At 45.8% G+C, this 22,047-nt stretch overlaps 3 protein-coding genes and 1 long non-coding RNA gene across 4 annotated transcripts in view; 3 read left to right on the top strand and 1 right to left on the bottom strand.

Moving 5' to 3' along the window:
* LOC132448178 (uncharacterized) overlaps positions 1 to 22,047 on the top strand; it is a 123,504-nt gene that overhangs the window by 12,258 nt on the left and 89,199 nt on the right. The gene's annotated exons all lie outside the window — the stretch shown is intronic.
* On the bottom strand, positions 1,020 to 1,944 carry LOC132448187 (uncharacterized). The gene is made up of 2 exons (XR_009523329.1): positions 1,843 to 1,944; positions 1,020 to 1,229 (listed from the first exon to the last, which is right to left on the bottom strand). It is a non-coding gene; the product is annotated as an uncharacterized LOC132448187 (long non-coding RNA).
* On the top strand, positions 4,678 to 8,322 carry LOC132449208 (N-lysine methyltransferase KMT5A-like). The gene is made up of 6 exons (XM_060040923.1): positions 4,678 to 5,194; positions 5,359 to 5,515; positions 5,635 to 5,824; positions 6,550 to 6,648; positions 7,063 to 7,158; positions 8,014 to 8,322. Exons 1-6 carry the CDS (start codon positions 5,077 to 5,079, stop codon positions 8,167 to 8,169), a joined length of 816 nt encoding a protein of 271 aa, XP_059896906.1. The 5' UTR covers positions 4,678 to 5,076; the 3' UTR covers positions 8,170 to 8,322.
* LOC132449181 (uncharacterized) lies at positions 9,269 to 12,988 on the top strand. Its single transcript, XM_060040858.1, has 3 exons — positions 9,269 to 10,774; positions 11,884 to 11,967; positions 12,305 to 12,988. The coding sequence occupies exon 1, from the start codon at positions 9,292 to 9,294 to the stop codon at positions 10,540 to 10,542; it is 1,251 nt and encodes a 416-aa protein (XP_059896841.1). The 5' UTR covers positions 9,269 to 9,291; the 3' UTR covers positions 10,543 to 10,774; positions 11,884 to 11,967; positions 12,305 to 12,988.

Here is a 22,047-nt window from a genome sequence, read left to right as displayed (position 1 = left end):
GACTCTGTCCATGCAAGTGACCGGAGCGTTCCCTCTTCGTCATAACTATCAAACCAAACATCCTTCACATTCACCGAGCGAACATTATGAAAGTAAAATGCACATTTCTCGCTAAAAATGTTTCCATAAACGCATTTAATGGCGTAACAATGTTACTATTTCCACCCAGAATAAAGATAGTTGTCGGCCGTGGCTGCGCTGGAGTCCGAGGTAGGAAACCCAAACGCCGCTGTGTTTGGGTGAAGAGTTTAGAATAGAATAGAATAGACTTTATTTATCATTGTGCATTGGATACACAACGACATTTGTTTGTGCAACCACTAACAAAAGTGCAGTTGTGCTGGGTGGAGGGTAGGAGTGTAGTGTGATTATTAAGTTATTTGATGGCCCTGGGGATGAAACTGTTCTGCAGTCTGGAGGTGCGGGCTGTGGTGGCCCGGTAGCGCCTGCCAAAGGGTAGCAGGGTGAAGATCGGGTTAGATTAAATAATCTCTGATATAAATAACAATAATCGGGTTAAATAACTTCACATGGTGTGTCTGGTGTGTTTCCAGCATTCGTAGTGTTGATCAGCAGAGAAATAGTCCGCCAAGACATTGAGGTTGCTTAGCATCCAGAGACTCTGTCCACACGGTAAAAAACAACCTATAGAATTTACCCAATTTATAATAATAATAATAAATAATACATTTCATTTAGAGGCGCCTTTCAAGACACCCAAGGTCACCTAAGTAACAATTTGCATCTACTTTGGTTGGGTAAATTTCAATCCAATATTTTGAGTAAAGACTACCTACATTGAAAAGCTATGAAATACCAAAAGAAATTAGGTAAAGTTTACCTGAGATTATTCAATACAAATTACTCAAAATAATTTAGTAATATTAACTCAAGATTGTTAGCCATTATTAATCTACTTTATCATTAGTAATAATTAGCTAATATGACTAATTAACTATTACCTATTCAGGGAAGGTTAGATTTACTTGAAGTTATTTTCAGACACAGCAGACACAGTATTGATGAAATCAACTTGTTTATTGATGAAATCAACCAAATGATCAAAAGTATATTGAAGAATATTCGAGAGAATCACAAAACATATTCAAACAATAATATATATGCATATATATTTTTTATCGAACTCAGTCCGGGTTAGGTGGGGCCAGGTCCCGGTCCTGGAGAGCCAGGTCCTTGTCACGGGGGGACACTGCTGCTCCCATCACCACCTGCATTGTGTGAAAGTCATCCCTCGAACCAATTACTTTAACGTGTGCGCGTTTGATACATGATGTTCTGAAAAGTCTGACACGAGGCCGAGCCACTTGTTAGCATTACTTAAACAGTTAGAAAATTAAAAGGTTTCTGGACGAACATTTGTGTTTGAATGAACGTGGGTCGTCTTTTAGATATCACAAAAAAAATTTGTCAAGGCAAGTAGACCGCTTGTTTAAATACTTTTTCCGCAAGCCGACAGGCCAACTAGCATTTTAAGCCGTTACTTAGCTTAGCTAGGCTTCATTTGATGTTAGCATTAAAATAGAGGTATGAATACATGGTGTATGCACAAGCTAATTGTGTCTATGTACATCACATGGTATTTATTTGCGACTTCAACTTAGTCGAGACATGGATACCCCTGGATATGTTTATAACATTTTTACATTTAAGCCTATGGCGGTCCCCGTGCTCAGGCGAAGCCTGTTGAAACCGGTTTCAAACCGGTCGGCGGCAATGTGACACTTTGACCGTGCGTCTCAATGGTCCGAAATACAAAACTCTTTACTGTTTACATTCCCGATATGATACACAGCAACATTATAAACAGGAATCATAGCTTACCTTCAATCCAGACAATAAAATTCAGCAGCTCCAGCCGACCGCAACCAACCTCCAACGACGACGAGCAGAAGTGACGACACTGACGAGTACGAGTAACCGCCGCAGTTCTTGACATGCGTATTGTAGAGCAAAGCTGATGGTCTTTTATGGCGACACATTAGTGCCATAATTCACTAATGTGATAAAATATGCATTCGGGCGTATTATATTATTCCACACGCGTAGATATTAACTGCGAGCGCGCAAATGATCTCTGCGCGCGCAAAACAGCCTCTCGCGCGCGCAAATTACCTCAGCGCGCGCAAAACAGCCTCTCGCGAAAGATGTTTTTACGCTCGCTCGAATTTAATTTTGGCACTATGGGGGAGGGAACCAAGGCAGGGCGGGCTTTCCTATGATTGGCCGTTTCTGAAGCGCGATATTTGATTGACAGCCCTCCTCAGCCTTCCTCTCATTCAATTCTGAATTGTACAGTAAATGGCTGAAACGATAGTTACGTATTGTAACTCTAGATTCTATGAGTATAGGAGCAGCCTTTTAAGGCTATTGCTATTGGGTTATCCCTAGGCGTGAGCCGTAGCACTGAAAAATGTGTAATCCCCGACCACCAACAGCGTGGGCCTCAATCACGTCCGCGTGCGGATTTCGCAGATATAGTCGGGCGCCGGCGGACGTTGTGCTCCCAATAAACAGCTTTTCTTCAGCTTTAAAGGACAATGAGGCCGACACTTAAAAGGCCGCGCCTATACTCATAGAATCTGGAGTTACAATACGTAACTATCGTTTCAGCCATTTACTGAATTGAATGAGAGGAGGGCTGTCAATCAAATATCGCGCTTCAGAAACGGCCAATCATAGGAAAGCCCACCCTGCCTTGGTTCCCTCCCCCATAGTGCCAAAATTAAATTGAGCGAGCGTAAAAACATCTTTCGCGAGAGGCTGTTACGCGCGAGAGGCTGTTTTGCGCGCGCTGAGGTAATTCCAGAGATCATTTGCGCGCTCGCAGTTAATATCTACGCGTGTGGAATAATATAATACGCACGAATGCATCTTTTATCACAATAGTGAATTATGGCACTAATGTGTCGCCATAGTCTTTGGGTATTTTTTATGATCGTTTTTTAGGTAGAAGTTGTTACTGTTAAAAAATAGGTAGTGTAGGTAGAATTTACCCATTATTATAAAGTTAACTTGCTAATCAATATACGTAAGTACATTTTAACCAATTTGCAGGGATTGTATTTACCACCCTCTAAAATCATTTTTTACAGTGCATGCAAGTGAACGGAGCGTTCCCTCTTCGTCATAACTATCAAACCAAACATCCTTCACATTCACCGAGCGAACATTATGAAAGTAAAATGCACATTTCTCGCTAAAAATGTTTCCATAAACGCATTTAATAGCGTAACTATGTTACTATTTCCACCCAGAATAAAGAAAGATGTCGGCCGTATTCTTCTGTCCAAGCTCACTACTCTCTGCCAGTGACGTCGGGTCAAGCTCAACGCTGATTGGCTATCGCGGCCAAGCGTCACGCGTTGGAGCGTTGAAAGTTCAGATTTCTGAACTCCGGGCGTTGGCGCGTTGGGCGCGTTACTGCGTTTACGTGCGTAATTACGTGCGTCTGACGCGCCTAAAGGCCTCTACATACCTCCGGATACGGACAGTTTCGTCCGGTCCCGGAGGTGTTTCGTCTTATCTATCTATCCATCCATCCATCCATCCATCCATCCATCCATCCATCCATCTATATATATATATATATATAGAGAAACACCTCCGGGACCGGACGAAACTGTCCGTATCCGGAGGTATGTAGAGGCCTTAACGCCCCTAACGCGACGCTTCATCGCATGTAACGCGTCTACGCGCCTATACCAATGGTTCCCTATGCAAAAATGCCGAATTTTGACGCCCCTAACGCGAGTAACGCGTTTGGTGTGGCCGTACCGTTAGAAACTCAACAAAAAGCAAATTAATAATAAAAAATAGACGAAGTGTTGACTACATAGCCTGGAGCTAGCCGCGAGCAGCCACCGATCTGTTACGTATTTTAAGAATCTAAGCTACCCACACATAGACCCAATGATGCAGGACCAAACATATTAGCCGTAAATACCATACATAGCCACAAGGGGAGCAAGACCTTATTGGAGGCTGCTCCAGTCACAGATAGCAGCGCTTTTATATATACGAAGAAGCCGAAGCCAGTACGGCACCCCGGCCACGCCCACTAGGCCACGCCCACTTAACGGTCTCTTACCTGTGCACCCAGTGTGAAGAGACCAGAGAGATTTGCAGCGACACCCGCGAAGGGTCACGGGCTTTTGCCCGTGGCCCATAGTAGCCAGAGTTATTATCTCTCACACGTGTTCCACTCTTTAGCTACAATTCCCTCCGTATAGCTTCACTTACCATGCCGAAACATGCCGACGACTTTATAATAAATGAAGTGAGTTTAAAGCAACCCGGGATTGGACAACTTTCTTCGAGAATATGCAATAGATCGATCTCTGCTGTTTGTTGACGGTAACAAATTCATGATGCCGCAGTGTTAATAATACTCAGACGATTTGGGAGTTATGCCCTTTCTCTATCATTTTCATAGTGAGGCAACATGATCGATATCTTTTTTGTGGAACTATAGTGCGTTTACGTCCTGCACGGAGGGATACATCGGTGAGCTGCAGCTGGCTCTGGGACCGGTACGCGGTATCTAGGTATCTCGGTAAATAAGTTAACAAAGAGATGACACGGACGATCATGCCTCGATAATGTATTGTTGCAACTTGCAAAAACATTCAAGGCAAACCTAACCCAACATCACTGAAAAATAATCATTTAAAAATGTGTGTGAGTAATCGGTGGTCACAAATGAATCGTTGAATTGATCCTCAGTAAGCTATGTTTGATTTGGAAAACACGTCTTTCATGAAAGTAACATCATCTTTTCTCCTTCCTCTCTTCTCTCCTTCACTTCTCCTCTCTCTTCTCTCCTTCCTGCTCCTCTTCCTCTCCTCCCTCTCTCCTTCATCTCCTCTTCCTCTCCCCTCCTCTCCTTCCTATCTCTTTCCTCTCTTCTCATCTCTCCTTCCTCTCTCCTCTCTTCTTCCCTCCTCTCTCCTCCTACTCTCAGCAGTGTGTAAAGTGCAGGGTAGCAGTGGAGGGAGCGTTTGATTCGTGGTGCGGGGCCTCCAGGAGGCGTCAACCCTGTCATTTAGCTCTAAGAGGATGGCAGGGAGAGAGAAAAGACAGAGAATTAATCCAAAAGCGGATGCAATATCGCATATAAAGAACAAGACTGACAAGCTGGACAGCCTTGAAGCATTATTCATAAATGCTGAAAAAGGTTATTACTACTACTACTACTACTACTACTACTACTATACTAGTTATTACTAGTATAGCAATCAATGATTTTGAGCCTCAGCAATGATATTGAAGTCAGGGTTATACCAGGTTATATTATTTTTCCCCTGACCCCTGCATAAACTTTGTCGCTTTTTTTTACAGGGCGTGGGGTATTTGCCAAAAAAACCTTCAACCAAGGGGACTTCATATTAGAGTACAGAGGCGACCTCATTTCTGACTCTGAAGCGCAGAGGAGGAGAGAGGTGTACACACCAACCCAGCGTGTTTTCATTTTTGACCTTGCTGGAAAGTCTCTATGGTAGGTTTACATCTCTCTTTCCAATTTGTACTGTTGGTTGTGTAGGTTAGAATTGCATTTGACCTTACTGCTTTAACGTCACCGCTTATTCAGAAACTGGATGATGTTGTTTGTTTTAGTGTTGATGGTGCCAAAGAGGATGGGTCCCTGGGTAGGTTGGTTAATGATGACCACTTGAACCCAAACAGCAGAATGAGGCTGGTGGAGGTGGATAAAATAAGCCACATTTGCCTATTTGCGACCAGGCCTATAAGCATGAGTGAAGAGATCTCCTACAATTATGGAGGAAAAGACTGGCCATGGCGAAAGGTATGTATCAGTTTGTGCAAGCTAATATACTGGATTTGTGCAATATTTTCTCAGATGTGCAAGGTTAAGTGGACGTTATTTTCCTAACTTTGTAAAATATTGTTGCTCTGTATTTGTTGCTGCGCCTGCGGCGAACACGTGTTGTAGCGGCATCGCTAACATAGAATTGAAGTGAATAGATCGGCTCATGGATCGGCCTCATTTATCCAATATCCGATCCATCTAATTAGTCAATGTCGGAGCCGATGTCCGATCCTAATATCGGATCGGTGCATCGCTATCCACATTGCTGTCTCACACAGACAACAGGCAACCTGAAAGCCCACAGCAGCTTGTAGGTCCACCCTCGCACCAGTATGAATTGAGCTGAAGCCTCCTGACTACTGATAGATCAGCACATGGCGATTCCAACACGCATGTAAATTGACTTGATAAAAGTCCAGTTATAATCCACTTCAAAGTAGTCCACTTGGTTAGTGGAAAAAAAGTAGAGTCCAGACTCTACACAGTTCAGTTTCAAGTGTTCCACATACATCTACTGAATTTGTATGTGCAAGGTTAAGTGGTTTGTGCAATGTCCTTAAAAGACAGAACAGTAATGTTCACTAGCTGCCTGTTTTCCTTCTTGTTCAGCAGCCTATTTCTGTTCGGCAGAAACTTGTTTACTCTCACAGGGCAGTGTCATAACTAGTGGGGGCCACATGCTTTTGTATTGTGTTTTACAGAAGCCAGCAGAGCCTACAACCTCACCTGACAGTGCATTCGTAGACACTTCTCCAGCTACTGTGGAAGGCGTGTCCTCTTTGCCAGAGCCCTGTGACACGGTGGGTCATGGTTTCAAGGTCTCAATCGCTATGTGTGATTCCAGTCTTTCTTATTAGATTTAAGACATATCCAGAACAGGGCACACTTCGAAATCTCAAAAGCTTTTGCAGACCTTGTGTTAAGTGGGTTATATGGGTGGGCCTCAGTCATTTTCAGAGCATGTTAATTTTGATTATTGGATATTTCATTAAGGCAAAGCTTAAGAGCCTCAGTCTGTGATTCCCTCACCAAGTCTGTGATACCAAGTTTACAGTGACAATGCCTAAACAACAAACAGTAAAGTAGTTCCTGCACTGTGGTTGTTGTTGTTTGGGAATCACCATGCGCTCTTCACATGCTCTGACAAATCACAGATTGTGACTTGGAAGAACTTTCAGTCATGAGTTTCTCTTTCTTTGTTTTACCCCCTGCAGACAAGCGTGGACAACAACACGGCAGAACAGACACAGACAAAGCGGAAGACTTCAGCACAGCACCGGCAGCAGACCATTAAAAAGAAACAAAAGACTGTAAGTCATTTGGATGTTGAGCATGAAATTCACAAATTTATTAATGGTGCCTGCGGGCTGGATGTGGCCCGTGGGGCGTTTAATGGGCTTGGCTGCTGGTCACCTCGCCATGTGGAAGACAGTGAAGGCATTAGGCTGGACTCTAAAGTTATTTTCCTAACTTTGTAAAATATTGTTGCTCTGTATTTGTTGCTGCGCCTGCGGCGAACACGTGTTGTAGCGGCATCACTAACATAGAATTGAAGTGAGTAGATCGGCTCATGGATCTGCCTCATTTATCCAATATCCGATCCATCTAATTAGTCAATGTCGGAGCCGATGTCCGATCCAAATATCGGATCGGTGCATCGCTATCCACGTTGCTGTCTCACACAGACAACAGGCAACCTGAAAGCCCACAGCAGCTTGTAGGTCCACCCTCGCACCAGTATGAATTGAGCTGAAGCCTCCTGACTACTGATAGATCAGCACATGGCGATTCCAACACGCATGTAAATTGACTTGATAAAAGTCCAGTTATAATCCACTTCAAAGTAGTCCACTTGGTTAGTGGAAAAAAAGTAGAGTCCAGACTCTACACAGTTCAGTTTCAAGTGTTCCACATACATCTACAGAATTTGCACGGCATGTATCAGTTTGTGCAAGCTAATATACTGGATTTGTGCAATATTTTCTCAGATGTGCAAGGTTAAGTGGTTTGTGCAAAGTCCTTAAAAGGCAGAACAGTAATGTTCACTAGCTGCCTGTTTTCCTTCTTGTTCAGCAGCCTATTTCTGTTAGGCAGAAACTTGTTTACTCTCACAGGGCAGTGTCATAACTAGTGGGGACCACATGCTTTTGTATTGTGTTTTACAGAAGCCAGCAGAGCCTACAACCTCACCTGACAGTGCATTCGTAGACACTCCTCCAGCTACTGTGGAAGGCGTGTCCTCTTTGCCAGAGCCCTGTGACACGGTGGGTCATGGTTTCAAGGTCTCAATCGCTATGTGTGATTCCAGTCTTTCTTATTAGATTTAAGACATATCCAGAACAGGGCACACAACAACAAACAGTAAAGTAGTTCCTGCACTGTGGTTGTTGTTTAGGAATCACCATGCGCTCTTCACATGCTCTGACAAATCACAGATTGTGACTTGGAAGAACTTTCAGTCATGAGTTTCTCTTTCTTTGTTTTACTCCCTGCAGAAAAGCGTGGACAACAACACGGCAGAACAGACACAGACAAAGCGGAAGACTTCAGCACAGCACCGGCAGCAGACCATTAAAAAGCAAGATGAGTCGGCAGTGGATCGTTCTTCAGACGAGTTGAAGCCAGATGGCACAGTGGATCAGTTTGGTGATGAATCAGAATGGGATTCCTCCAGTGTAGACATGGGAGACGAGTATATACCACCTAAAGGTGAATGTGAGGACAGCACAGATGATTCGAACGGAAGTGAAGAATTCTTCGATGACACAATTGACCTGATATCCAAACAGAAGGCCAAAAAAAAGAGGACAACTAAGAAAGACCATACAGTGTCATCAAAGAGCAGGTGCAGAGCGCCAGGTTCATGGAAAGCAAGAAGCAGCATCCCTACCACATCAAAAAGTCCTCCTGTTGCGGAAGATGGTGATACACCACTGTCTCCTCCATCTGTGTCTGTTCCTGCAGTCTCTCAAAAGTCAGATGGGAAAAGGGTATATGACAAAATGCAGTACTGCCAGTTTTGTGAAACTTCAGTAAATAAATATGCAAGACATCTGGAGCGTCGTCACAGTGCTTTGGCTGAAGTTGCCAAGGCTTTAAGTTACAACAAGGGTTCAAAGGAAAGAAAATGTAATTTGAATTTTCTAAGAAGCAGTGGCAACTTTATGCACAATGCATCTGTGCTCAAGAGTGGACAAGGGAGCCTCATCGCAAAAAAGCGACCCAGAACACACAGTTCGGAGAAAGAATATGTGCACTGTTCCCACTGCCTTGGCCTTTTTGTAAGAAAACTGTTGTGGAAACATCTTAGAAAATGCGATAAACTGCCATCCGAAGAAGGGGCACAGAAGACATTTTCTAAAACTCGAGTGCTGGCCACCTGCTCTATTGAACAACTTTCACCTTCAGGCACCCCTGAAATGTTCAATGATCTGACCAAGAGCATGCGTCAAGATGATGTCACTGATATTGTCAAAACTGATCCAGCAATCTGGGGTTTTGGCTGCCATTTAATGAACAAGGTCATGGGTAGTAGTACTGACACAGTTGGCAATAAGAAGACTGTCACACAACAGCTGAGGAGTCTTGGTAGGTTGATAAAGGCAGCAAGAGAGATGACAACTATGAAGACAACCAAAGACCTAGTGAGCCCTGAGAATTTCAAGGAGACCATTAAAGTTGCCCGTCACGTAGTCGGATTTGCCGAAACGACATCAAAGTCCGAAATTCCAAGTCTTAATGGTAAATTGGGTACTGGATTGAACAACATGGCAAAGTACTTAAGAGCCGAAGCACTGCAGTACTTAGATCATGCAGAAGCAGAGCGGTACCATGCATTTTCCACTATTTATGATAGTCACTGGGGCGTGTACATGGCAGGTCATGGCAGGAGGGACCTCAGGGAGGCTAAATTTAATGCTCCCAAGCTATTACCATTTACAGATGATGTTAGACTTCTTCATGTTCATCTAGATAAAGAGGTAACCCAAGGCATCAAGGAATTGAAAGAGGTGGTTTCAACAGCTAACTGGAAACAGTTGTGTGAGGCTACTTTGACAAATGTTATACTGTTCAACCGCCGAAGGGAAGGTGAAGTCTCAAAGATGGAGTTGAAGTTTTTTCAGTCAAGATCGAAATCAGTGCCTATTGAAGAAGTCAAACAGCACCTCACAGCCAACGAGATGAGTATGTTCTCACATTTCACTCGGATTGAACTGCCAGGAAAGCTTAGTCGAGGTGTTCCTTTACTACTAACTCCACAGACTGAAGAAGCACTTGAACTGCTGTGCAATAGACGAGAGGAGTGTGCCGTTAAAAAAACCAACATGTACTTGTTTGCTCGTCCAGAAAAAGACACATATCTCCGAGGTTCTGATTGCATTCGAAAATTTTCAAATGAATGTGGTGCCAAAAACCCCGAAGCCCTACGCTCCACAGACCTGCGGAAACAAATTGCAACATTGTCGAGTGTACTGAATCTCAAAGACGCAGACCGTGATCAATTGGCAAGGTACCTCGGCCACAATATTAGGATCCATGACGACTTCTACAGGCTCAAGCTGGACACCCTTCAAATTGCCAAAGTCAGCAAGCTCCTACTCGCTATGCAGCAGGGACGGATTGGAGACTATATAGGGATGAACCTTGGCGAGATAGACATCTCCCCAGACGGTACACAGCATTTCTCTGCATGACCCAATTTTTTATTAATTATTTTAAAGTCGCAGTCATTTAACACTTAAATTAACAAAACAGATTCACCTGTATTACCTTTTACTTTTCTTTTTCTTAATCCCATAGAGTCTGTACCAACACTGACGCCTGACAAGGAAGAGGTGCAAGGAGAAGACGAGATGGGAGAAGGAGACGACAGCGAGATCGGGGAAGGAGAAGACAGCGAGATCAGGGGAGGAGAGGTCATGTCAGGTATGTGTTGTTGGATATATGTAACTTTTATAGGTAATGCAAGCATTGAGATGTGGCTATTCCTACAGTGACTAACTTAGCCTAAATATGCTAGCTGCTCCTAACAGCTGTTTACAGATTGCGCGTTTGGACAAATGTTGCATATCTGTAAGCCCTGATGGTGTCACCCTGCCAAAATAGAAGTGTCAAATGTGACACATTTTGATTTTAAGTATGACTTGTGAATCAGAATTGGAAAACTTTATTGTCACATCACAGGTTAACAGCAGTGTAAAACAATGTGCATAATTCTTCAACTCCATTTACTCTGTTGGGGACTGGGGGATGGGATATAGCGGGTGTAGTAAGAAGAAAGAAAGGTCCTAGGCAAGAATATCTTCATATTTACAAGTAGTGTACAGGTGATGTTACATTACAATGTACTTATTTATAGTAACAATATCTACTATAGCAGCACCTAAAAGTGTACAATGGAATAAAGTGTCCAATAGAATAAAAGTTAAAAAGTAAATTTCAGTTATAGTTCACTTCAAAGTAATCCACTTGGTTAAAGTGTCCAATAGAATGAAATTTAAAAAAAGAGTAAGTCAGTCAAATTATTGTCCAGATAGATAGATGCAACTTTATTGATTCCGAAGGAAATTCCATAGTGGTCTGCTCACATACAATAAAAACACACCATATAAGTTAATATTAAATTAATAAAAAAACACCTAAAAATATATAATTACAGTCCCAGCTCCAAAGTGCTCTAGTGCACCATAAGGTGCCGTAGTGTCGTGTCTCTGCGCCCCTCCTCAAAGTAATTCACTTGGTTAACGAAAAGCATGAACGGCACAGAATGCATGATATTGCCCATCTAAGCGACGTTTCCCTGCGTAGCATTTGGAGACCCCCAGGGGTCTTTGTGGAGTGTAACTGTAGTTGGTTTATTTTGTACCCCCCTACAGTTAAAATTAACAGGGTCCCAAAATGATTAATGCTTGGGTCCTTGACATTGACAAGGTTGAGAACTGCTTTTTCTAAAGGGCTTGGCACTCCACGCACTAACTATAAGGTATTGTTAAGTAGATGACTTATTAAACTTTTTAAATGTTTTTTATTTGTAGAGACCAGACTGAGCAACACCCTGCCCCCTGAAATCCCAACCCAAATGGAGGTGTCATCCAGTGGTATTTCTTCTTCTATAAAAGGTGAGGAAATATTCAAAACAAGGTTTTGATCAAATCAGGTAATGGGGTTCTAGGTCTCAAGTTGCATTTACTGTAGCTGTATTGTCGCTGTCATGTCAAACTCTACCACAATTTCTTCAACCCACAAAGGATAGTCAAGTGCACTGACATTTTAATTTATTTGTGTATGTGGGAGGGACGGCATATGTTTATGAACAATACATACAAGATGTGTTGTAGCTCAATGGGATCATTTACTGTGAGCCTCTCATGAACAGCTGGTTTGGTACTGGAGCTCAAATGACAGAGAGACAGACAGACAGACAGATTACCTAAACGGTTCTCATTTTTCATGTAGGTCGCCACACAACAACGAAGAAGCCTTGGACCAAAGAAGAAACATCAGCTGTCGAAAGAAGCATGAGCCGAAAATTCATTGAGAAGTTTGTAGTGCCAGGGAAAAATGACTGCATTGCCTGCATCAATGCAAACCCGGAAGCATTAAAAGAGCGTGACTGGAGAGCAGTCAAATTCCATGTAAAGAACAAGCTCACAGCTCTCAAGAGAAAAGCCTTTAGCCATTGACCCTGTCTGGGGGGCTTCTGTGGTATTAACTTTTTATTCGTCTGTGGCAGACCGTTTTAGTTTCATTTTTTATTTATTTTTATTTTTGCACAGTAGCTGGAGGAGTGTTGGGAATCGCGCATCAAAAATAATAGTGCCGTTAAGGTTTTACGTTATAAGCGCCACAGTGCAGTCTCTCATCCACTGCCGCTTTTTTTCACACAGTGCAAATAGTGAAATATTGAAACACGTTAAGATGAAAGCTGTCTGTCTGTTCTAACTGTTTTTCTTAGGTTGCCACAAATCTTTGGCCAAGTCTTATACGCCGTTGTAGGGACGAGACCCACAGACTAAACTAAAATTTATAATTTGCTTGTTCAGCAAAAAAAAGAAACCAATCAAACTGTGATGTGCTTGTTCAGCAAAAGAAGGAAACCATGTTGTGGTAGTTGATATATCATGTGTTGGGAGGAGACCCATGGACTAAACTAAAAAGTATAATTTGCTTGTTCAACACAAAACAAGAAACCACACAAAATGTCATGTGCTTGGTCAGTAAAATAAATAAACCATGTTCTAGTTGATATCTCATGTTTGGATGTGAATTTATTTTTAATATAACTATCTTACTACTGTATAATTGCAGTTAGATGCAACAGGTAGGAAGAAAGCCCCTACTCCCGGGCAAACAGAAAGTGTGATCCTGTGACGTACCTAGTTACAATTATAACTCTTCAGTACTGCTTTCATTGAGACAAACCCATTACAAACTACTCAAGCAAGCAAAGCCTTTGAACAAGGAATTGCAGAGTGGTGAGGCTTTCATTTTAGTTACACTTGATGTGGGGGGTGCAGCCCAGCTTCCCTGGGTGGTGAGGAGGAGAGACCAGGTGAGTCACAAACATTACTAACTTTCCACATGGATCCATTGTGGTGTTGGGTTCATCAAAGTTCATCAAAACTCACGTGAGCTGACGATCCTCAATCATGTGGAAACCAGAGAAATGTTGACTGCTGCTTGTCCTCAACCAAACTGAGTGCTTGGGAGAAAGGCAAGTAAATCTCTCTCTGATCACTTGATGGGCTGCAGGCCCTGAGCCTGTGGGTCCGCCCCCTCTGCTGTGGTGACCCAGAGGTTTCCCCTAGCTTGCCACAATGTTCAAGGATTGGCATGATTAAAAGAGAATACAAATTCTTCGATTTGAATAGGCCATTCGAATTGGCGCACTTGTCACACACCAGGTCAAGATGCACATACTCAAATTTCAGCCTCCTGGCTCGAAGTGTTTATGAAATATTGAAAAAATATTTCTTCTTAGGTGGAGATTTAGGTGGAGATTTTGCCCAAATTCGGCACAGAGGATGCGATCGGGCCCCTATACAAGAATACAAAAAATAAACCTCTCAAGTCATTTAGTTTTCTTAACTGAATGTCTCACAAAGTCAAATTCAAGAGGGTGTCAGGTGCATACACACTCATAGCCTCTCACACAGCTGGCCAGTTTCAGACAAATTTTTTTCTGAAAGCTGTTAAGTCTGATTTTTTAATATGTCGTTCAGCGGTTTAGGATGAGCAGAAAGGTGTGGGTTTGGTGTCGCTCAGACCTGTACTTTTTGATGGGCGGGCCTGCAAGTAATCGCCTTTTGGAAACATCAAGTGCTTGCCATTTGCACAAAAATGGACCAAATGACTTGAAACTTGGTGTGTGAACTTTATTTTGGACATAGATTAATGACCTCGAATCTCAAGCCAGTAGACCTTTTGGAAAGCTAAGTAGCTCTACGGTGGTCGTATTGCAACAGGCCCAAAGAATCCATGCACGAAACCCTCTGTTGAGCAACATATTCAAAAATGGTCAGGGTTAGGGTGAGGTCAAGGGTTAAATAGTTAAGCTCAGGATTAGGCCTCTGCCAGATACCCCCTGACCCCCTGACCTTTGACACTTCTGAAGGTCGCTCGGGTCCGAAACTCGGCACACTCGTCCCGCTGCCCGTCACGATGCACATACTAAAGTTTCAGCCTTCTGGCTCAAATAGTTTATTAAATATTAAAGAAAAGCAGTTTTCCCTCCGTAAGTGTCTCATAGGGACCTGTGTGGTCCCCTGTCACCCTAAAGACCCCATATTTGGCACAGAGGATGCGATCGGGCCCCTATACAAGAATACAAAAAATAAACCTCTCAAGTCATTTAGTTTTCTTAATTGGATGTCTCACAAAGTCAAATTCAAGAGGGTGTCAGGTGCATACACTCTCATAGCCTCTCACACAGCTGGCCAGTTTCAGGCAAATTGTTTTCTGAAAGCTGTAGAAGTCTGATTTTTTTTATATGTCGTTCAGCGGTCTAGAATGAGCAGAAAGGTGTGGGTTTGGTGTCGCTCAGACCTGTACTTTTTGATGGGTGACGATAAGTGATAAGTGACGATTCAAATAGCTGGCTAATATGGTATATATATATATATATTTACAAACAGACCATATACAGAGCACTCAAAAAAGTGCGAAGGAACGCACCCAAGGCGGCAACCGTCATTTGATTGGTCCACACTCTAGCTGTCTCCCTATTGGCTGGTGAAACACAATATTTTAAGAGCAGGGAGGGACAGCCTTGAGTCTGAGGCTGAGCAGACTCCTCAACTTGAGGGGATTGCGTGTTCTGAGTGTGAGCACATTAGATTTGAGCACGCAGACTTCAGATCAGAGCGCGCAGACTTCAGATCTGAGCGCGCACAGGACATATTTGAATGCGAGCGAAAGTTTTGTGTGCAAGCAGAATAAATGTGAGCACAAGCATGTGATTTTTGAGTTCAAGCACACATTTTGAAAGAAAGCAGCAGACATCCAAGTGCGAGCAGAAAATGTGAGCGCAAGGAGAATATATCTGTCTGAAAAGGAATGAAATCATGCTCTCAAACTGAAAATCTATGCTCTTGAATAAAGATAGGATAATTCTTCCATATTATTTGGAATGCATTTTTGCATGCTAAAAGTATAAATTTATTAATACATGACATTAATTTGAGTACAGCATTGTCATTTGTAAAACAAAACAAAAATGTCACAATTAAAAAAATATTAATATATAGAATAACCAAATTTTATTTTGTAAAATGTTTTAGTTGCAGTTAACGTTTGTCTGGAGGAATTTCAAAATAAAACAAAATATAGACTCATACAAACGAAATCCTGCTTAATCATCACCTATGGGCTTCTACCATACAGTATGGCTTCTACTCATGTGGTGGTAATGTTTGGTGACTTCTTCAGCCAATGACAGCGTAGGAGAAGTTAGGGTCCCCCACGTGGGGTCACGTCTGATCTGAGCCGCTGCTTGCAGACAGCTCTGCGTGCACCCTCAGCAGAGAATCACGAGCATAATCAGGAGGATGCTACGTCGCATGTTGCTACTTGAGGAATAAATGTGGAGGGTTTCTGAAGGAACAGACACAGACCGGGCCACCACACCAAGTTCTCCACTAAATCTGGAGCTGTTTATGGACGGGAGGAGTTTATATATTGAACTTTTTGGATCCTGTTGTGCCGTATTCAGCACCCCTGCCACCTAATGTTAGCCGGAGCTAACCCCGGAGTCACAGACCATCAGCTCAGGAGTCACACTCAGCTGCTGCTAAAACGTCTTAAATGCCGGTGGCGGTGAGTTTATATAATTTTAAAGTTACGCAGTGTGTAGATATTAATAATGTCGCTGTCATATTTATGTCTTTAGATGACGTTATTTTGAGTGCGGATGGAGCAGCTAAAATTATAGCCCTGACCGATCTGAACTCTTCAGAAAACAAACTTTTTTTTTTTTAATACTTAGTTTTTATTGAGCATTTTTGCAACAAAACAATGATATAGACAGTACAGATAACAGATACAACTGTCGGCACGGCAGTATTCTTTTGTTATTATCGCAAATGTTGCATGGGTCACAGAGGTTGTAGAATTGACTTATGCCGCTTTTCCACCGCCAGTACCAGCTCGACTCGACTCGACTCGCCACGCCTTTTTTGCGTTTCCATTGGCAAAAAAAGTGCCTGGTACCTAGTACCGGCCGGGTACTTTTTTTTAGTACTACCTCCGTCGAGGTTCCAAGCGAGAGGAGTAGGTACTTTTGTGTGACGTAAACAGGCTGCTGGTAACTGATTGGCCAGCGGCTGTAAATGGGAATAATCTCTCAAAGTTAAGTTGTGTCCGGCGTGGTTGGAGTCCACGAACCCGCTCCTGAGGGGGACACTGATCAGCGTTTCGCCGTGTGTGTCGCTCCTTTCCCGGGGCTAGAGTTAGGCTGCGCGTCGTTCTATTTCATGTAGGCTACGCCGTCTAGGCTTCGCCTTATGGGCTTGTCCCAAATTCAAAGTATGCACCTATCAGCGTGGGCACCGCCCACATTTCCCACGGTATCGTGTCTATATAACGCGGTGTATACCGTCGCTCATCCTCCCTTTTCTTTCAGCACTTGTGCTTATCAGCGAGAAATTGAGAACTACAATTAAGAAGATGAGAACTTCAACACGGATCTCCCGAGCCGGTGGCAGCGGCTCGGGCGAGGCCGCGGACAAACGGCCCTTTTCAGGGCCACCTGAGAGCGCTCCTAGAGCTAGGTCCTTTTCAGGACTCCTATGCGCCTCCTGTCCCGCCTCCCTGGCACCGGGTGACGGGCACTTGGCGTGCTTTTGGTGCCTCGGCGCCGACCACGCCGCGGCTGCTATGGCGGCCCCCGTCTCCTGTGCCGCCTGCCGGGAGCTGCCTGAAGAGGGGATCCTCTCCAGGCATCTCTTCTTTTCCCCTGCGGTGGAAATGGTTGACGCCATCGACCTGTTCGGACCTGACGTCGACGATGGCATCATCGACGCCTCCCTGGACGACGTCTTTGGCGACTCGGCGTCCGGTTTTTCCCGCTCTCGGGTTACAACCGCCACCGTCATACAACACGAGGGTCCGCGCCGGATGACCGATCTCTTCCGGGAGATCATGGGTGAGGCGGCGGCCATCAAAGGGATTCCCATGCCGGTCCCGCCTCTCGCCCCCGTATCTGACGATATGCAGGGCGAGTGCTTTCGCACCCCATCTTTTTCCCGGCGGGTTACCCAGTGCCCCTTCGACCCTGATGGACGGTCTTCCTCAGCTGTCGGCTCGCCCTCTCTCCAACCGCTATGCGTGTTGGCAAGAGCGGTGCGTTCTGCCATCGTGGTTGGACACCACATTGAGATGGGGCCATCCCATACAGTTCAAGCGTCGTCCCCCACCCTTTATGGGGTTGGTGGAGACCACGCTACGGGACCCGGCTGCGAGCACGGCTCTGGCAGCAGAGGTGGCACGTCTCTTGGTAAAGGGGGCCATCACTGTCGTTCCCCCCCACGAGTCTCACCTAGGTTTTTATTCCCGCTATTTCCTGGTTTCCAAGAAGTCAGGGGAAATGAGACCTATTCTGGATCTTCGCGTGTTCAACAGATTCGTTGCCACGAGGAAGTTCAGAATGCTCACGGTCGGAGCATTGTTCCGGTGTGTGAGAGAGGGCGATTGGTTCACATCCCTGGATCTCAAGGATGCTCACTTCCACGTCCCTGTTCGGCAGGCGCACAGGAAGTTTCTCCGCTTTGCCTTTATGGGGATGGCGTACGAGTACCAGTGTCTGCCGTTCGGCTATTCCCTGGCTCCGCGCACCTTCTCGAAGTGTGTGGAGACGGCGTTGGAACCGCTCAGACGTCAGGGAAAGAGGATTCTCTTCTACCTAGACGATCTGCTTATTCTGAGCAACTCAGAAGAGACCGCGAGAAGGGACACCATGTTGGTGATAAACCATCTCTCCTTCCTGGGTTTTGCCATCAACTGGGAGAAGAGCTCCCCGCTCCCCAGCCGGCAGACAGTCTACTTGGGGCTTTGCCTAGACTCAGCCACCATGACTGCGATGCTTTCGCCTCCTCGGCGAGACGCCATCCTGTCGGCGCTGTCCCGTTTTCACGTTCGCAGAAACGTGACCGCACTGTCCACCATGCGCCTGTTGGGGCTGATGGCAGCTGCCCACCCCGTGGTCCCCCTGGGTCTGCTTTTTATGCGCAGACTCCAGCGGTGGTTTGCTCGCCAACGGTTGGACCCCAGGCGACACAAGCTCAGGGTGCTCCTCGTCCCCCGTTCGGTGTCGCCAGACCTGGAATATTGGAAAGGACCCTCCGCCCTTCTCAAGGGTGTTCCCCTGGGCAGGGTGGCGTCCTACGTAGTGGTCTTCACGGACGCCTCGTTGACGGGTTGGGGAGGAACGTGCCTCTCTCACTCGGTCGGAGACGAGTGGCGCACGCCCCCTACAGCACACATAAATGTGTTGGAGCTCGACGCTGTGAGGAAAGTGCTGTTGCATTTCTTTCACCTGGTGCGCGGCCGCCACGTTCTGATCAGGACAGACAGCGTGTCGGCGGCGGCGTACATCAACAGACAGGGGGGAGTCCGCTCCCCTGCTCTCCACCGAAAGGCGGTCGAGCTCTGGCTTTGGGCTCATCAGTATCTCCACAGTCTGAGAGCCCTGCATATCGCGGGCGCCCAGAACTTTGGGGCGGACCTCATGTCTCGAGGCGGTCCCCGCCGAGACGAGTGGCGGTTACATCCCGACATTGTCAGACTGATCTGGCAGAGGTTCGGGACAGCGCAGGTGGACCTCTTCGCGTCCCGGGAGAACACGCACTGCAGGTGGTGGTTCTCCCTCAGCCCTCGGGATCTTCCCCCGTTGGGGGTAGATGCGTTGGCACACACACCTTGGCCGCGGGCTCTCTTGTATGCGTTTCCCCTGCTCCAGCTGATCCTTCCTCTTCTGGAACCGGTCAGACAGGAGAGACTGTCCCTGATATTAGTGGCCCCGGAGAACCGTTCAGCTCTGTGGTTTCCAGAGCTGGCCGCGCTCTCGCGGTCGGCGCCTTGGCCAGTACCATTCAGGCCGGATGCGCTTTCACAGGCCCACGGGACGGTGCACCACCCGCCCGATGTCTCGGGACGGCTGTTGGTTTGGCTCCTGAGAGGTTGATCCTGCAGGGCAAAGGTTTGCCTGAGACGCTTATCAACACTATTCAGAGTGCTCGTGCGCCTTCTACTTCTTCCCTCTATGCGGCGAAGTGGTGCGCCTTCTCTAATTGGTGTGAGACGAACCACGCTGTCCCATCTCAATGCGAGGTGGGAAGCGTGCTTTCGTTTCTGCAAAACTTATTGGAAAAAGGTTTGGCCTTCTCCACTATCAAGGTCTATGCGGCAGCCGTTTCGGCTGGCCATGCAGGCTGTGATGGTGGACCGATCTTCAGCCATCCACTGGTCAAGAGATTCTTGCGTGGGGCTAGACGGGTTAGGCCTGTTTCACGCGTGCTTACACCACGCTGGGATCTCCCCACCGTGTTGCGCGGATTGTCCAGGGATCCTTTCGAGCCTCTCTCTCAGGCCCCTTTGGATGCCCTGTCATTTAAGACGGCGCTCTTGTTGGCCTTGGTTTCTGCCAAGCGGGCCGGTGAGCTAACCGCTCTGTCTGTCAGCCCGAGTTGCTTGTTGCTAAACGAGGACAGCTCCTTCGCGTTGCTCAGACCTAATCCTGCGTTCCTCCCGAAGAACATTAATAGTTCTTTTCGGTCGAGGGATATTGTGCTTAAGGTTTTTTCACCCCCCGCCTCATTCTAGTGAGGCGGAGGCGGAGTTGCATCTCCTGTGCCCGGTTCGGGCGTTGGCTATGTACGTGAATCGCTCGGCAGCGTTCCGCTCCACACAACAGTTGTTTGTGTGTTATAGCGACGCTAGCAGGGGCCGCGCTCTCACTAAGCAGCGGTTTTCTCGCTGGGTATGTGAGGGTGTTTGCCTAGCCTACTCTCGGCAGGGCTTGGCGCCACCGTTGGGCGTTAAAGCTCACTCCACACGGAGCGTGGCCGCTTCAACGGCTCTACTCAAGGGCGTTTCGGTGGAAGACATCTGCGCGGCTGCGTCTTGGTCTTCCCCCGGCCCCTTTGTCCGTTTTTACATGTTAGACATGTCCAGGGGCTCACTCGGCAACTCTGTGCTAGAGTCCGGGACCCCTTTTACGGCTTAAGAATATAAACATGTTCTTTAAAGCGTCGTGGTTGGATTTCCTCTCGCCGGCTGGCGAGTTGGACTTGATTACCAGTCTTACTCTCCCACCTTTTTTCAAATGAAAAACAGGCTAGGGGGTTTTTCTATTGGCTCGCCAATTGTCTGGTGGTTTTGTTTACCAGTGTGGCACTCCCGCCGTTTTCTTCAAATAAGAAACGGCCGAGAGAGTCCCATTATTGGAGAGCCGAATTCCGTAGCTCCGCCCCCGGTGGTAGCGGACCTAATGGAAACCTAGTTGCTCTGGTTTTTCTTTTCCTTTCATGGGTTCCATGAAGCACGGAATAGAGCCGGAGTCTTTACAGACTCACTTTTTTCTCCCTTGATCATTGCCTTGCTTGATCTAGGAGGAATTCGTTTTTTATAAAGCTGTTGTGTTTTACACTTCCTTGGCTTTTTGAGTCTTAATGTGTTCTGGTGACTTAGGTCTTTTTGACTGGGGTCCAGCAGGAGTACATTGATCGGGCTCCGCTCGCAGCTTCACCTTAGCCCATAAGGCGAAGCCTAGACGGCGTAGCCTACATGAAATAGAACGATAGTTATGTTATTATAACTCTAGTTCTATGATTGTAGGCGTAGCCGTCTAGTTTCCCACCTGCTGTACCCTCCAATTGCTGAAAGAAAAGCTTGGAGGATGAGCGACGGTATACACCGCGTTATATAGACACGATACCGTGGGCAATGTGGGCGGTGCCCACGCTGATAGGTGCATAGTTTGAATTTTCAGCGCGCGCAGGCGCGCGCACGGGACAAGCCCATAAGGCGAAGCCTAGACGGCTACGCCTACAATCATAGAACTAGAGTTATAATAACATAACTATCGTTATGTGTGTCGGGCGTGGTTGTGTGTGTCCGGCGTGGCTGGAGTCCACGGAGGATCAGCGTTTCGCTGTTTAGTTTCAGTGTCGTTCCTTTCCTAGGGCTCGAGTTTCGCCTTGATCAACGTTACCGTATGACAACAATAGACGCGCAGTCATTGCGCTTTTTATTTTATTTTATTTTATTTTATTTTATTTCCCATCATAACCTTTCCCGGGAATCGCGTCTCCCGTGATTAAAACCTAATGACGACCCGCCCATGGTGGAGAGGTTCTTTTCTACGACCCGCCCACATTGAAGAGGTACTTTTTTAGATGGAAACGCAACCAAACCGGGTTGAGTCGAGTCGAGTCGAGTTGGTACTGGCGGTGGAAAAGCTGCATTAATAGCTACCGGAAAGCAAACAGTATTATAAGATATCAGACATCCCAACACATCACAAACCATACCCTTATTTAAGCAAATATATATTCCATTTTGTCCATCTTGCAATATATAAATCATACTCCAATCTAAGCAGAAGAGTTAACCTTTCCATCTCGTGAATCTCTTTAATAATTTCTAGCCAATTATCTATTGTAGGTGGATCGGCCTGTAACCATTTGCGAGTAATGGCTTTTTTT

Source organism: Gadus macrocephalus, chromosome 20 (assembly GCF_031168955.1).
Source record: "Gadus macrocephalus chromosome 20, ASM3116895v1".
NCBI lineage: Eukaryota > Metazoa > Chordata > Actinopteri > Gadiformes > Gadidae > Gadus > Gadus macrocephalus.
The sequence above is the reverse complement of the archived record's forward strand: the minus strand, read 5'-3'. Positions and strand labels throughout refer to the sequence as shown.